The sequence below is a fragment of the Ctenopharyngodon idella genome, chromosome 4 (assembly GCF_019924925.1).
Source record: "Ctenopharyngodon idella isolate HZGC_01 chromosome 4, HZGC01, whole genome shotgun sequence".
NCBI classification, from domain to species: domain Eukaryota; kingdom Metazoa; phylum Chordata; class Actinopteri; order Cypriniformes; family Xenocyprididae; genus Ctenopharyngodon; species Ctenopharyngodon idella.
In genome coordinates this window covers 9,166,302-9,179,976 of record NC_067223.1, presented here as the reverse complement: position 1 = coordinate 9,179,976, position 13,675 = coordinate 9,166,302, and the positions used below count along the sequence as shown (strand labels likewise).

At 34.7% G+C, this 13,675-nt stretch overlaps 1 protein-coding gene across 1 annotated transcript in view; it reads right to left on the bottom strand.

Moving 5' to 3' along the window:
- Positions 1-13,064, bottom strand: part of LOC127511418 (scavenger receptor cysteine-rich type 1 protein M130-like) — a 28,651-nt gene extending 15,587 nt beyond the window's left edge. Inside the window, exons 1-6 of the mRNA XM_051892227.1 lie at positions 12,783-13,064; positions 10,939-11,235; positions 10,520-10,825; positions 9,715-10,003; positions 9,272-9,570; positions 5,706-5,948 (exon numbers count right to left, since the gene is read on the bottom strand). Of these exons, the coding sequence (XP_051748187.1) occupies positions 5,706-5,948; positions 9,272-9,570; positions 9,715-10,003; positions 10,520-10,825; positions 10,939-11,235; positions 12,783-12,936 (1,588 nt within the window). The 5' untranslated portion in view covers positions 12,937-13,064. The remainder of the gene's footprint in view (positions 1-5,705; positions 5,949-9,271; positions 9,571-9,714; positions 10,004-10,519; positions 10,826-10,938; positions 11,236-12,782) is intronic.
- Between the last annotated feature and the right edge of the window lie 611 nt (positions 13,065-13,675).

Here is a 13,675-nt window from a genome sequence, read left to right as displayed (position 1 = left end):
CGTCACACACTGAAACCCATCCTTCTGTACGAAGCACCTCCACTCTCCCAGAGCACCGGTGAGACCCGTCTACAAGTCGAAGTCCTTGCTTTGAGTCTTTGCAATAAGGACAAATAAATTAAACATCTCTATTGACTTGAAGCACAAGAGAAAACTTCCATTAAAGTTTGACATTCTGTATTTAATTTGTTCATTTAATCTGCGCTAATTGTATCTGAAATTTTATCTTTCATCTGTAATTTTATATTCTTCATTATATAAACAACATAAATAAGATTGTCAAATCAGACTGTGAATAATAAAGAAGACATTACATATTCAATGGGGATTCACTGCATCATAGTTTATTATAAGAAAATAAGGAATGGGGACAAATATAATATCACAAACAAAATAATTAAACAGATTGCCTGCTTCATAAGATTGACACTGATGCAGTTTGTCCTCACCAGCATACAGAAACATTATATTGCTTGAGTGAGAATTATGAAAGAGTGATGTGATAAAAAATCTGAGAGGCAGCTTACCTGAACACACGACACCGGCATCTTGATCATGATTACAGTACTGTGCATATTGGCTGTCTGATCTGCAGTCTTTCAGTGCAGTCTCTGATCCACTACAGAATACATCAGACATTGAAATTGGTCCTGATCCTTGTCCAAAGTGAGCATTATATGTTGCTTCTACAGCCGTCCCACAGTCCAGCTCTCTACACACCACTGCAGCATCAGCAATATCCCAGTAATACTGACACACTGTTCCCCACTGACCATCATGAAGAACCTCCACTCGACCAGCACAGCGATTATTGCCATTCACTAACCTCACATTCACACTGTCTACACAAGAGAGAGAGGGAGACAATTAAATACACCAAACATAGTATGTAGTAAAGTGTAATGTTAAATGTTAACTTTTTTTTTCAGCCCATTTAAACAAATAGATTACCTCTTGACTCTGAGTGTGTACTTACCAGAGGTGGTGAGTTTTATCATAAAACACAGAAACATCAGCATCAGACAACTCTCCATCTTCTCCTTCTGCTCGACACACACTAATTCATCAACTCAGATGCAGCACAAGTTTCTCCTTCTGCTCCCTCAAACACACTGAAGAAACTGGCTCCTGTCAGTCCCCTAAAGAGAGAGAGACTCTCACAGCTGCCAATGACACTCACTGTTACCTTATTAGACACAACAGAGGAAATCATCAAACACAATCACTGACAAATCAGAAAGCAGCATTTTTATTTTCTCCATATATATCAATAAAGTGTGAGCGCTGATGAGCGGGACTCCTCCTCCAGCGTGAAGAGACACTTCACTGAGGACAGACTCGTGTCAGTCATATGTCAGCGTGGAGATAAAGTCACACTAAACTTAAAGAGATTGATAGAGAAACACTGCAGGTTATATTCAGCATCAAAGCCTGGATCTGCACACACAACATACAACACTGATGACTGGTTTCTGTAAGTCTGATCACTTCAAACACTTGTAACTTAGTAGAAAACTTAGTAGTACAACTTTTTTCATGAATTATTTTTAAAAAATATAACATTTTAATCTTACTGTTTCTGGATAAATTATGCATATTACTATACATGGATTTTACTGGTTTGCTCTTTTATTCTAAAAATAACATTTGATTACACCATAGTATAAACTATATTTTTGCTAAGCAATTCAGATGTGTTTTTTATTAAATAAATTAAATATTATCTACATAAATAAGTAAACCTTGGAGAATAATAAATAACAGCAATAAACATGTTTAATGCTGCAATGCTGTATTTGTCCAGCAGATGGCAGCAAAACACCTCTTATTGAAGACTACAAGGTTCTGTCCCTGTGTTGAGCATGAAGGAGCTGTGAACATGTTTCAGGACAGAAATCAATGATTTTTCTTCTCTTATAGCAACATTTATAAGTAACTTGTTTCATGTAGAGCTCATTTTCCTGCACATTAATTTTACACTTTATCTGCTGTTGTAACAGACTATAGTCTATGCACAGAGGGACAGAATGAAATCTTTAGCAAGAGTGATTTTAATATCAGGTTTTTTACTGACAAACTTTAAATTTGCCCTGTAATCTTGAATATTTGGCCTTTTCATGTGAGTTTGAGGCTTCATTCTATTAGAAGAAAAATGGAAACATTTAGTATTTCATTAACCTTTGCTAATACTTTACTATAATTAATGGAAAGTTAATTATTTTAAATCATTTTAAATTTAAGGTATTCCCATCTATTTACATGAGAGGAAAATGTTGCATCCTTTGTAATTTTCTGAATGAACTCTTTTATCTTAATACAAAAGCCTTCATTAAACAGTAAATCTGCATTAAATCAAGTATTTAATATTTTTATTTAAAATTTTTTTTTTTTTTTACATGATTGACAGACAGATAAAGGTTGACACATCCTGCTATTATTTACCTCCTCAATGTTTAACAATAAATAAGAGCTGAATGCCAGAGCTCTGTGTAATTTGTGACACTAAACTGAATACACGATGAAATACTGAAGTCTCAAACTAAACTTACATGCAAACTAAATTCTCACAGCCTAGAGAGAAATTGTTATAATTAAAATACAACAATAAAACATTTTACTCTTTTGTTATACCAACAAAAGTTGGTATAAACGTGTGTAATTAAATCCAGTACATGAGTGAGTTTGAGAGCGACCGTTACTCTGGTTAGAGCGCGCGAGCAGAGTGCGCGGTCACAGAGGAGGAGGAGCTTGTTCAGCTAGCAGTCAGAACGTGATGTTTCTATGGTGACAGACGCTGCGCATTCTCGATTCTTGCAACACGTGTTTTTTTTGTTTTTTTTTCTATTTATTGTTGAAACTTTTTTTTATGCTGAAAATATATTTTACTACTACGAGGAACAAACCTGCATCTATATTGAGTTTTTTTTTTTTTTAAAGGCAGGATGAATGTACTCTTATTCATCAAATAAATAAACATTGTAGTAAAGAGGTTTTAAGTGAAGAGGGAAAAAAATCAAATTTTAATACTACAAACTAAATTGGATAATATATATATTAGAAAGGCAGAAGGAGCGTATATTAGGTCAAGAGCGAGGTGGATTGAAGAGGGAGAGAAGAGTACTACATATTTCTACAGACTTGAAAAAAGAAGGCAAGCCAAAAATGCTATATTATCATTGATAATTGACGATGCAGAAACTTCTAGATTAATAAGTAATGAAATCTTTAAGTTTTATAAGGATCTGTATTCGTCCAATTTTTCTCAAGCAGACTGTAATTTGTTTTTTGAAAGAATAAAACAGTTTATTCCTCATATTGATAGTGAATTTAAAAAACTGTGTGATGAAAATTTGCAGATAGAGGAATTAGATTTAGCTGTGAAAAACCTCAAATTAAATAAATCACCTGGTCCTGATGGGCTAACTTCAAACTTTTATAGTTTTTTTGGAAGGATTTAAAAGAATTATTGTTTAAAGCTTTTCTACAATCTATTGAAGAAGGCAGATTAAGCTCTACACAGAGACAAGAGCTGATTATGTTACTAAACCCGATAAAGACTCTAGATATATAGATAATCTGCGTCCGATAACCTTGTTAAATACTGATTATAAAATTTTTGCACACATTTTTGCCAAACAGACTTTAAAAAGGTATAACTGAGGTTATTAATGAATCTCAATCAGGTTTCTTGGCGGGTCGCTCTATTCATAATAATAAGATTCATTATGGATTTGTTGGAATATAGTGACTGGATAGAAGATGATGGTTTATTTATTTTTAGACTTCAAAAAAGCTTTTGATATGTTAGAGCACTCCTTTTTATTTCATGCTCTCCAGTCTTTTGGTTTCGGAGACAGATTTGTAAATATTATAAAGATGATTTACAAGGATATAAACAGTTCAATATCTCTTCCGTTTGGTACATCTAAAAGGTTTATGATTGGCCGTGGTGTAAGACAGGGGTGCCCCCTCTCCCCTCTTTTGTTTATTATTGCAACAGATCTGTTGGCTCGTTTAATTAATCATGATTCAAGTGAAGCAATGCATCAGTTACATATTGGCTTCTCCTGGAATTGATTTATTACCTGTAGACTTTTATCAACAATTCTCGGATATAATAGGACAAATTTTATGAAGTGTTGTTAGACTGCATTAGAAGCAAAACTCTTCCTATAAGTTGTAGTCGAGCAGTCTTGTCTCTGCTTCCAAAAAAAGGGGACAAAAACTGGAGACCAGTATCTGACTATAAAATATTTTCCAAAATGTTTATCAAAACACTGTTAGACTTTTCATTAATGTTCATAATAATCAAACATATTGTATAAATGGACAATCTTTTTTATTACAGGATATAATTAATATTAATCAGTTTTATCATGTTAATTTTGGAGTTCTGTCACTGATCAGGAAAAAGCACTTGATCAAGTTAATCATGAATCTCTTTTTAATGTGTGAAGGTATTTTGGGTTTTGTGACAGATTTATATCTTACATATTATATTGTAATGTTTCTGTTATGGTCAAAGCAGGTGGTTGATTAATTTAACCAATACCTGTGTCGAGAGGCATTATGCAAGGACGTCCACTTTGCAGGCAATAGTTTGGTTATTGAACCTTTGTTGTGCAGATTGAGGAGGAATCTTAAAGGAATTGTAATTCATTCAAATGATAATTTTTAATTATTTTTATCAGCATATGCAGACAACATAACTGTTTTATTACAAGTCAAGAGGATATTACAACCTTAAATCAAACTATTGGAATATATGAAAAAGCCTTTTCTGTTAGAGTTAATTGGTCAAAAAGCAAAGGTTTTATTATTGGAGGGTGGGAAGGTAACTCCTGGGTGGGTTATGGTGGAGACAGGGTGGATTGAAAACATTAGGAGTATTTTCAGGGAATGACCAAATATAAAAAAAAAAAAAAAATTGTGAGAGTCTGCTGGAGAAGGTGTCTGCTAAATGGGAATGGCTATTACCACAACTGTCCTATAGAGGGAGCACTCTGGCTGTCAATAATCTCACTGCATCAATGTTGTGGCATAAGACTATAGTTATGGAGCCACCTGAAAAACTTCTTTCATTCATTCATTCATTTATATATATATATATATATATATATATATTTTTTTTTTTTTTTTTTTTATTATTTATTTATTTATTTATTTATATATTTATATATTATTTATTTAAAAACAATAGGCCAAAAAACAATACAACAAAAATGTCACAAAAAACATTTAGCTAAGTTTCATTACAGAAAGATTTCAAATAACATAAAACCTGAGATTTCACACAGAATTATCACTCTTGACTCTTGAATGTTCAAATGTGTTGAACCGAGGCAGTGGGTGTGGTCATTCAATCATTCAGCCCCTCCCTCTTTTACTGAGTCCTCCCCCACATCATCATAATCTGTTTTTTTTTAAAAACAAAACATTAAATTATTTAAAATCTTAAAAAAAAAAAAAAAAAAATTAAGTCATGAATATTTAAAATTGAGTTATAAACGTGGAAAAATATGAGAAATATTTTTTAAAAAAGAGTGTAGAATATAGAGAGCAAAAATGTTACAATAACTTACCTGACAGGTTTCTCATATCTTCAGTGACACTCATCACATCATCATACTCCTCCTGAACTCCCTCTGATCAACAAATGACATAAAAATTAACTAATTTATAAAAGTTCCCCAGATGAGCTTCACTCCCAGAGCACTGGAAGCCCGTCACACACTCATGACTGTGTTCAGGACTGGATGAAGAGGAGCCGGAGAAGTTCAGCACAGAGCCACAGCCCAGCTGTCTGCAGACCACAGAGGATTCAGTGAGGCTCCAGGAGTCCAGCAGAACTCTCCTCCAGACCTGATGGATGGAAACTTCCACCTCCCCCTCACACTGTCTCTCTCCAGACAACCGCACCAGACCATCATGAACAGCCAGAGAGGAATCTGGAGAGAATATCTGATGTTTTACTAAAATATTTAAAGTTTGTCAATATACTTTAAATTACGGAAGAGGATAGGGCCAAGCAATTTAAAAAAAAAAAAAAAAACATCTCGAGATTAAAGTCACAATGCGAGAATAAATTTGTTAAATTTCGAGAAAAAAGTCGCAATACAATGTTGAGAATAAAATCATTAAATTTCGAGATCAGAGTCGTTTCGAGAAAAAAAAAATCGTTAAACTTCGAGAAAAAAAGTCTAAATAAAACGTCGAGAATAAACTCATTAAATTGAGAAAGTCGTTGCGTTTCGAGGAAAAAAAAACATTAAATTTCGTGAAAAAAGTTGAAATAAAATGTCGAGAATAAACATTAGATCAGTGTTATGGTCATTGCATACTGATGACATGACAGCTGGATCACTTAAGCTTTAGGCTTTCTTTTAATAAGAAATAGCTTACTATCAGCTTTAGCTAGCCTAATTATTATAACCAAATAATATATATTTGCAAGCGGCTGGGTCTTTTTAGAAGATGTAGCTTACTCGCAAAAATACATAAATAAATAAATAAATAAATAAATAAATAAATAAATAAACGGCACATTCTAAAACGCTTAACGTGAAAAACGCTTAACGCGGCTTAATGTAGACAGTGGTATTAAAAGACCAAACTCAGTAAACACTATACAAATAATACTATATGCAGATAAGCAGATGAGAGCAGAATATAAATTTTAATTACACATTAAGCGTTCTCCTCCATTATAACGAAAAAGCTTAACGTGGCTTAACAGTAGGCTAATAATGAAAGATCAAATTTTCTGTACACAGCTTATTAATAAAGCATTCGTGCAGATAAGACTTCACCACAGGCTGGAAGAATGTGTATAGGCATTTTTCAATATTTTTTATTGTATTTAATAAAGTCTGTGTTTATGTAGAGATGTCATTTCTGTTTCCGTTTGCACATTTACAGTAAAACACAACGCCACTTTTTTCATTCTTGAAGTGAACTATTTGCCTGTATGGTGATTACATTCATTGTTTTGCACTGCCGCTTTGAGAACGCGACGCGTCTGGTGTGAAGCATGGAGCTTCATCCATAGCGCGCACATGATTTCTTGCGCTTGAAGGGACAAATACCCATAAAAAAGTTGGAATCGAGAATTGTGAAATTGTTCTCTTTAAAGTTCGTATGCTAGGCATACTTATTATTCGGTTATAAATAGCTAAAGCTGATATATCTTTGTTATTGAAAGAAAGCCTAGAATAGGCTATATTGACTAAGTGATCAAACTCTGTCATGTTATCAGTAGGCTATGAACACGACACTGATCGAATGGTCCGTGTATTTTTGCGTCCATTCCTTTTTCCTTTTTAAAACCAGAAATGAAATATGGAAAATGCGGTTTCTTTGTTTTTTATTTTAACACTGATGAATAGAATTAGCAGATACAAGCTAATTTTCCTTATGCAAGATTATTATTTTGTTAAATCATATACACCTTTTTTTAATGTAAAAATGCTAAATTTAATTTCCAGTGTTTTGCGTCATACACATAGCGCCTTTTCCTCTGAGCGTCAATAGAATGACTCGCTTCAAGAGCCTGCATAAATGACATTGATTAATTTTCATTCGTTAAATTACTACTATTATTATTTTTATATTTTAACCTAAACACGACATTTCTAAACCTTATAGCCTCTTGTTTAGCGCTCCAACACATTATCGAGTTCCTGCTTGTGGTCTCAATCCCGTCATTTTGCTTTTTACTCTGTTTTATATGAATAAAGGCCAAAACGACTTCTAAACTACTGTGACTTTTTCGTCTGGCTGTTAGGTGTTTTATATTGTTTCATATTGAGAAATTGTTTAGGATTAGGAGTCACTTTATAGGCTATAGCCTGGCATATGCTATACTGTTCAAATTGAAAATATATCAACATATGTGATGACAAAATTATACCCCGATATGTAATTTTCATGAAGACAAAATTCCCATACCCTTTGCCTCAGTGGAGGTTTGACATGAAATGTTTCTCAATTCTCATTGAAAGCAACGCGTTACGGCCGCGTCGCTGAGACATTAACGCTTTACGTGGCTTAATCCTACTAGGGAGAAACTATTTTCTTGCACATTTTCTTGTCATCAACAGCATTTAAGGCTAAGACAACGATAACGTAAACAAAGTGGAAGGACAATATTTTTATGTTAAGCGTTTCTAACGGTTTTCTATAAGTGGGAAACACTGAACGCTGAAAGCGCGTTGCCTTCATATTCGGCCTGACCTGCTCGTCTGCATATCTTTATTGGTCATTTAATATCACTGACGCATTAAGCGTTTTCTTCATAACTGTATTTTATTTTCTAGGAAAATGCTTAACGTGTTATTAATTGTGTTCATAGTGGGCTGCTTATAAGGTGTGTAGTGAATTTGCTCCTCCAATATCACTAGTACATTAAGCGCTTATTTTTCATGTTAAGCGCTCATGTCCCGTTTCGCTGGACGCGTTTGCCGCCAGTATAGCATTCTCTTGGACATGCGGCAGTATCGGACCCCTCGTGAGTGAGAATGGGTTGAAAATCAAGTCAAGTATTATCATGTTTCAGAGACATGGCTCTCGAAAGTGTGGGAGAAACAACAATTTTACAACAGAAAACTGTAAATTGACATTTCTTCGACTTTAATCTGTCCTTTTTTAATTTGAATTAATATAAAGATGCAAAACGTAGGCTAATAAACAAAAATCTGAAAAAGTCAATATTTATTTTGTGCACATGAAATGTGTATTCGGTTTTAATTTAAATGTTGGTATTCACCATAGCATTTAAAAAAAAAAAAAAAATACAACAACCGTTCGTTTTTTGTTTTTCTTGACGTGGTTAAAAAACGAATGGACGCAAAAGTACCTCGAATGCGTGTTTATTCTCGACACTTTATTTCGACTTTCTCGAAACATAACGACTTTATTCTTAAATTAATCAGCTTCTTCTCAACATTTTATTTACACTTTTTTCTCGAAATTTAATGATTTTATTATCAACATTTTATTTCGAATTTAACAAGTTTTTTTCCCGAAACACTACATTGTTCTATTTTTTATTATTATTGCTTGGCCCTAATCCTCTTCCGTATTAAAATCAATAATACGTACATTAAAAAAAAAAAAAAAAAAAAAAAAGCGATGCATTTTTTCTTTCAGTTTAAAATGAAATTACACATGTTGTGAAATTACACATGTATAGTGAGATGAAATATTGTATTTATACTTATTTTAATCTTTCAGCAGCATAATATCAGTGAATCTTCCAGTAATATGAACTCACTAGAGCAGATGACTCCAACATCTCGTCTATGAGAACATTCAGCTCGACTCCATGAAGAGATGGAACATTCTGAGAGTTTTGTTTCATTCCCGTCACAATCAAACACATCAGCCCAGATTTCATCACTTCCCTCTCCAAACCAGTCTAATCCCACAACAGACACAGCAATCCCACAATTCAGCTGTCTACAGAGGACACTGGCAGCTCTCATATCCCAGCATGCATCACACACTGTGCCCCATTTACTGAAGTACTGACGCTCAACTCGACCAGAACAGATGTCAGGACCATTGACCAGTCTGAGATCAGTGTAATCTGGACAAAGAACAGAGAGTTTAGTTAAACAGTACAAAACATGTAAATGAAATGTTTAAAAAAAAAAACATTGTGATTGTGATTATCTTGATAAGTTAAAAACTCTTGCTCCATTACCAGAACATAACAGTCCAATGTCATTCTCATGTGTACAGTTGTATTTGATCGATGATGCTGGACACAAAGATATATAAGATTCATCTCCTCTGCACTGAATCTCTTGTGTCCACATCTGAGCGTCTCCTTTTCCAAAAGCATCTTCTCCCAGCACCTGTACAGGAGCCCCACAGTCCAGCTGTCGACACACAACCTCTGCATCCTGCTGGTCAAAGGCAGCAGCACACACTGAAACCCATGACCGATCATGAGGCACTTCTACTCTGCCAGAACAGCGGGAACCTCCAACCAGCCTGACACCTTGAGTAAATAAGGGACAATTTTAATGATATTTGCTTTGCTTCTTGCCCTATTACTTTATAAATCTAAACAGTTTATTAGTTACGAGTTTCTGACCAGTTACATTTTGTCAATTGTCAGCAGTTTGTTTCATGCATAAAATTCACACAAGCTCCTTGCATTTTGTGCACATAAGGTTGAATGCATTTTTATTTAATAACAAGAAAAAAAAAGAAAAAAAAATTATTGTAGACTAAATGCATCCAAATTGTTATTAAAATGCATGTAGTCTACAAAATGCTCAACCTATTAATGTGTTTCGTTCGCAAAATTATTTGTCTGGAACAAAACAATCCTGTTGCTTTTTTACATTCCATCCAGTAATTCAGCATGTCACGCGATACATTACTTCACCCCACACAGGCAACTAAACAACCACCTGACTTAACAATGAATGTGGAGAGAAAAATTGTTTTCATCCTGGAATTCTGTGGTAGAAAAGATTAATAATTATGAAATAAGTGTAGATGAGCTTACCAGAGCAGATGACTCCAGCATCTTCAGTATGATTAGCTTTTACTCCCCATCCAAAGAATCCACAGTTCATCAATGTAGACTCTGATCCAGTACACTGTACATCAGAAATCCAGATTTTTCCTGATCCTTCTCCAAAGTGAGCTCTCTTTGGTGCACTTAAAGCCTCTCCACATCCCAGCTCTCTACACACCACTGCAGCATCAGTTATATCCCAGCCATTATCACGCACTGTTCCCCACCGACCATCATGAAGAACCTCCACTCTACCAGCACAGGAACTCTTACCACCTACTAATCGCACTGTTTCTAAAGGTAAAAAGGGCACAGGAAAGATAGAGAAAAAAGAAAAATAATAGTTGTACAATATCATTGAATGATTTTATGTCAGTACTTGTATAGTTCACATGTCGTTCACTTACCAGCACATACAACGCTCACATCGTTGTCATAGGAACAATTGTGTGAAGGTGACATTGGACAGAGAGCAAACTGATACTCATCTCCTCTGCACTGAATCTCTTGTGTCCACATCTGAGCATCTCCTTTTCCAAAAGCATCTTCTCCCAGCACCTGTACAGGAGCCCCACAGCCCAGCTCTCTACACACAACCTCTGCATCCTGCTGGTCAAAGGCAGCAGCACACACTGACATCCATGTGTTCCCATGAGGAACCTCTAGTCTTCCAGAACAGCGAGAACCTCCAACCAGCCTGATGCCTGAAATGATTATGATAAAAATGTCACAAATATGATTATGTTTATATAATAAAGGGGAAACCATGGAGTGTTTTGCTTTAATGTTTGTAAGAGATCTTTTTAAACTGAAAATAAAATTGGCTGCAAATTAAAGCCATTTTGAAATCTACAACTTATTCTAAACTAAGAGTAATTTCAAGGTCAAACTGTGCCGTTGTTACAGTCTAGAGTAACAGTTGTGGTCGGTGCTCGTCCTACTCTATTTGGCACCTTAGGTGACTATTAGGGCGGGATGTAACAATATATTTCCACAATGTATAGTAATACAAAAATGAAACAATATGTATTATGCATAGCGACAATATGTATTGTATATACAGTAGTTCACGCAAAATTAAAGTTTAGATATACTTAATTTGTCGTCAAATATGGTAAACCCGGAAGCTCAAATGTGTGACCTCCTATGTTTATTAATTATTAATAATAAATTTAAATAAAATACATTAATAAAATGCAATATTTAATATTTACAATTTCATATGCAGTCAGTAACAGAGTACATGCATGTGTGCCTTACTTAATTCTGTATTTTTAGATATGAATAATCCTGAATATTTCTTTTTTTTCTTTAGAGATTTATTTTTGGTGTTTTTGCCTTTATTATGATAGGACAGTGATCAGACAGGAAGCGAAGTAGGAGAGAGAGAGTGGGACGGAATCGGGAAAGGACCACGAGACGGGATTCGAACTCGAGTCGCCCGAAGCGCATTGGCGCTACATGTCGGCGCGCTGCCCATGAGTCAATATTTCTAGTATTATTCTGGTGTCACCATTGCCCTGTGAATAGGGGAGAAGGACCAAGTACAAGCCTGTTCAAGTCCATTCCTGATTTAATACCAAATGTAGCATTTTAACCAATAGTAGGCTACTGTTTTTTTACCATTGAGTCTCAGGAGTGATCATTTAAAAACGATTTTAACTCCATTTTGTCTTTGTTTAATATCATAAGATCAGTATTGTGTTTCAAATTGAATCATGACATCATTGTATTGTTACACCCCTATTGACTGTCACAGGTTGTCTGGCCCTGGGTTTGGTGTGCTGTAACTAAGAGAACATCAGCTTTAATTTTGTATATGAATTTATTTTGTAGGGTTTATTTTTAACATATAGGTAAAAGTTATATATGAAATTAAAGAGGATTTGAGTCCGCTGATTCAGGTCAAACATGTACTGTCATTAAACATGCATTAACCTGATCAAAATTCAAATCATAAACCACATTTTTTTCACTTCAAATTTTGTTAATACCACATAGATCCTTTTTTTCCTTTTTCTTTTTTGCACAGACTGACAGCTTCTACTGTCAGAGAATAGATAGTGGTCATGATTTATATAACACTGAGCCCATAGCTCAGTTCTTATTGGTTAAACTGTGTTAAAACACTTGTTGGTCTGCACCATCTATGAACTTTGAACATTAATTTTAAATTCTACTCTAGTACACTGATAGAATAAATACATCAAATACATTTGAAAATGAAATGTAGACAGAAAAATGAACCTACCTGAGCAGATAACTCCAACATCTTTAGTATGTCTACAATTATGTTCACCAATTTTTCTTCTTAAGCATTTAAATATTGAGGACTCTGATCCACTACATCTCACATCATCCAGCCAGATTTTTCCTGCTCCAGGTCCAAACGGAGCAGCACGCATTGTATGTGAAGTATCGCCACAACCCAGCTCTCTACACACCACTGCAGTGTTTTTTAAATCCCAAAAATCATGACACACTGTTCCCCATTTTCCACTATAATAAACCTCCACTCTACCAGCACAGCGACTTTTGCCACCCACCAGCCTCACGTTTCCTGTAGACAAGATATAGAAATGTGTATAAAATTTGTGTGAGACAACGGACATCAACAGCCATTGAGTCAATGAAATTTTAGGATTAAAATTAGAGAAAATGACCAAGAGAGAAGGAAATTTACTTTTATATTAATGCAAACATTACATGTACACAAATTGAACTCTAAATTATATTATGGCCATTTCATAACAGTAACACAGAGTCAATCACTATAACATTAACTCACACATAATGATCCTGAGTGTGTACGTACCAGCAGTGGCGAGTCTGATCACAGAAGACAAAAAAATGAGTGTTAGATAGCTCTCCATATTCACTGATCATACTCTGTTTGATCAACTCAGAAGTGAAAGATTCAAGAAAGACAGAGACAGAAGGCTGCACAACCACCAAACAACAAGCCAATCAAAGTCACTTTTACCTTATTAGACAGAAGAAAGGAAATCATCAAAAAGCTTCAGTGACAAATCAGAAGATGAATTTATGATTCTCACCATATTTATTAAAAGCACGTCAACACTGATGAACAGGACTCCTCCTCTACCTTAGAGACACTTAACCAGGGAGAAACATACAAGATAG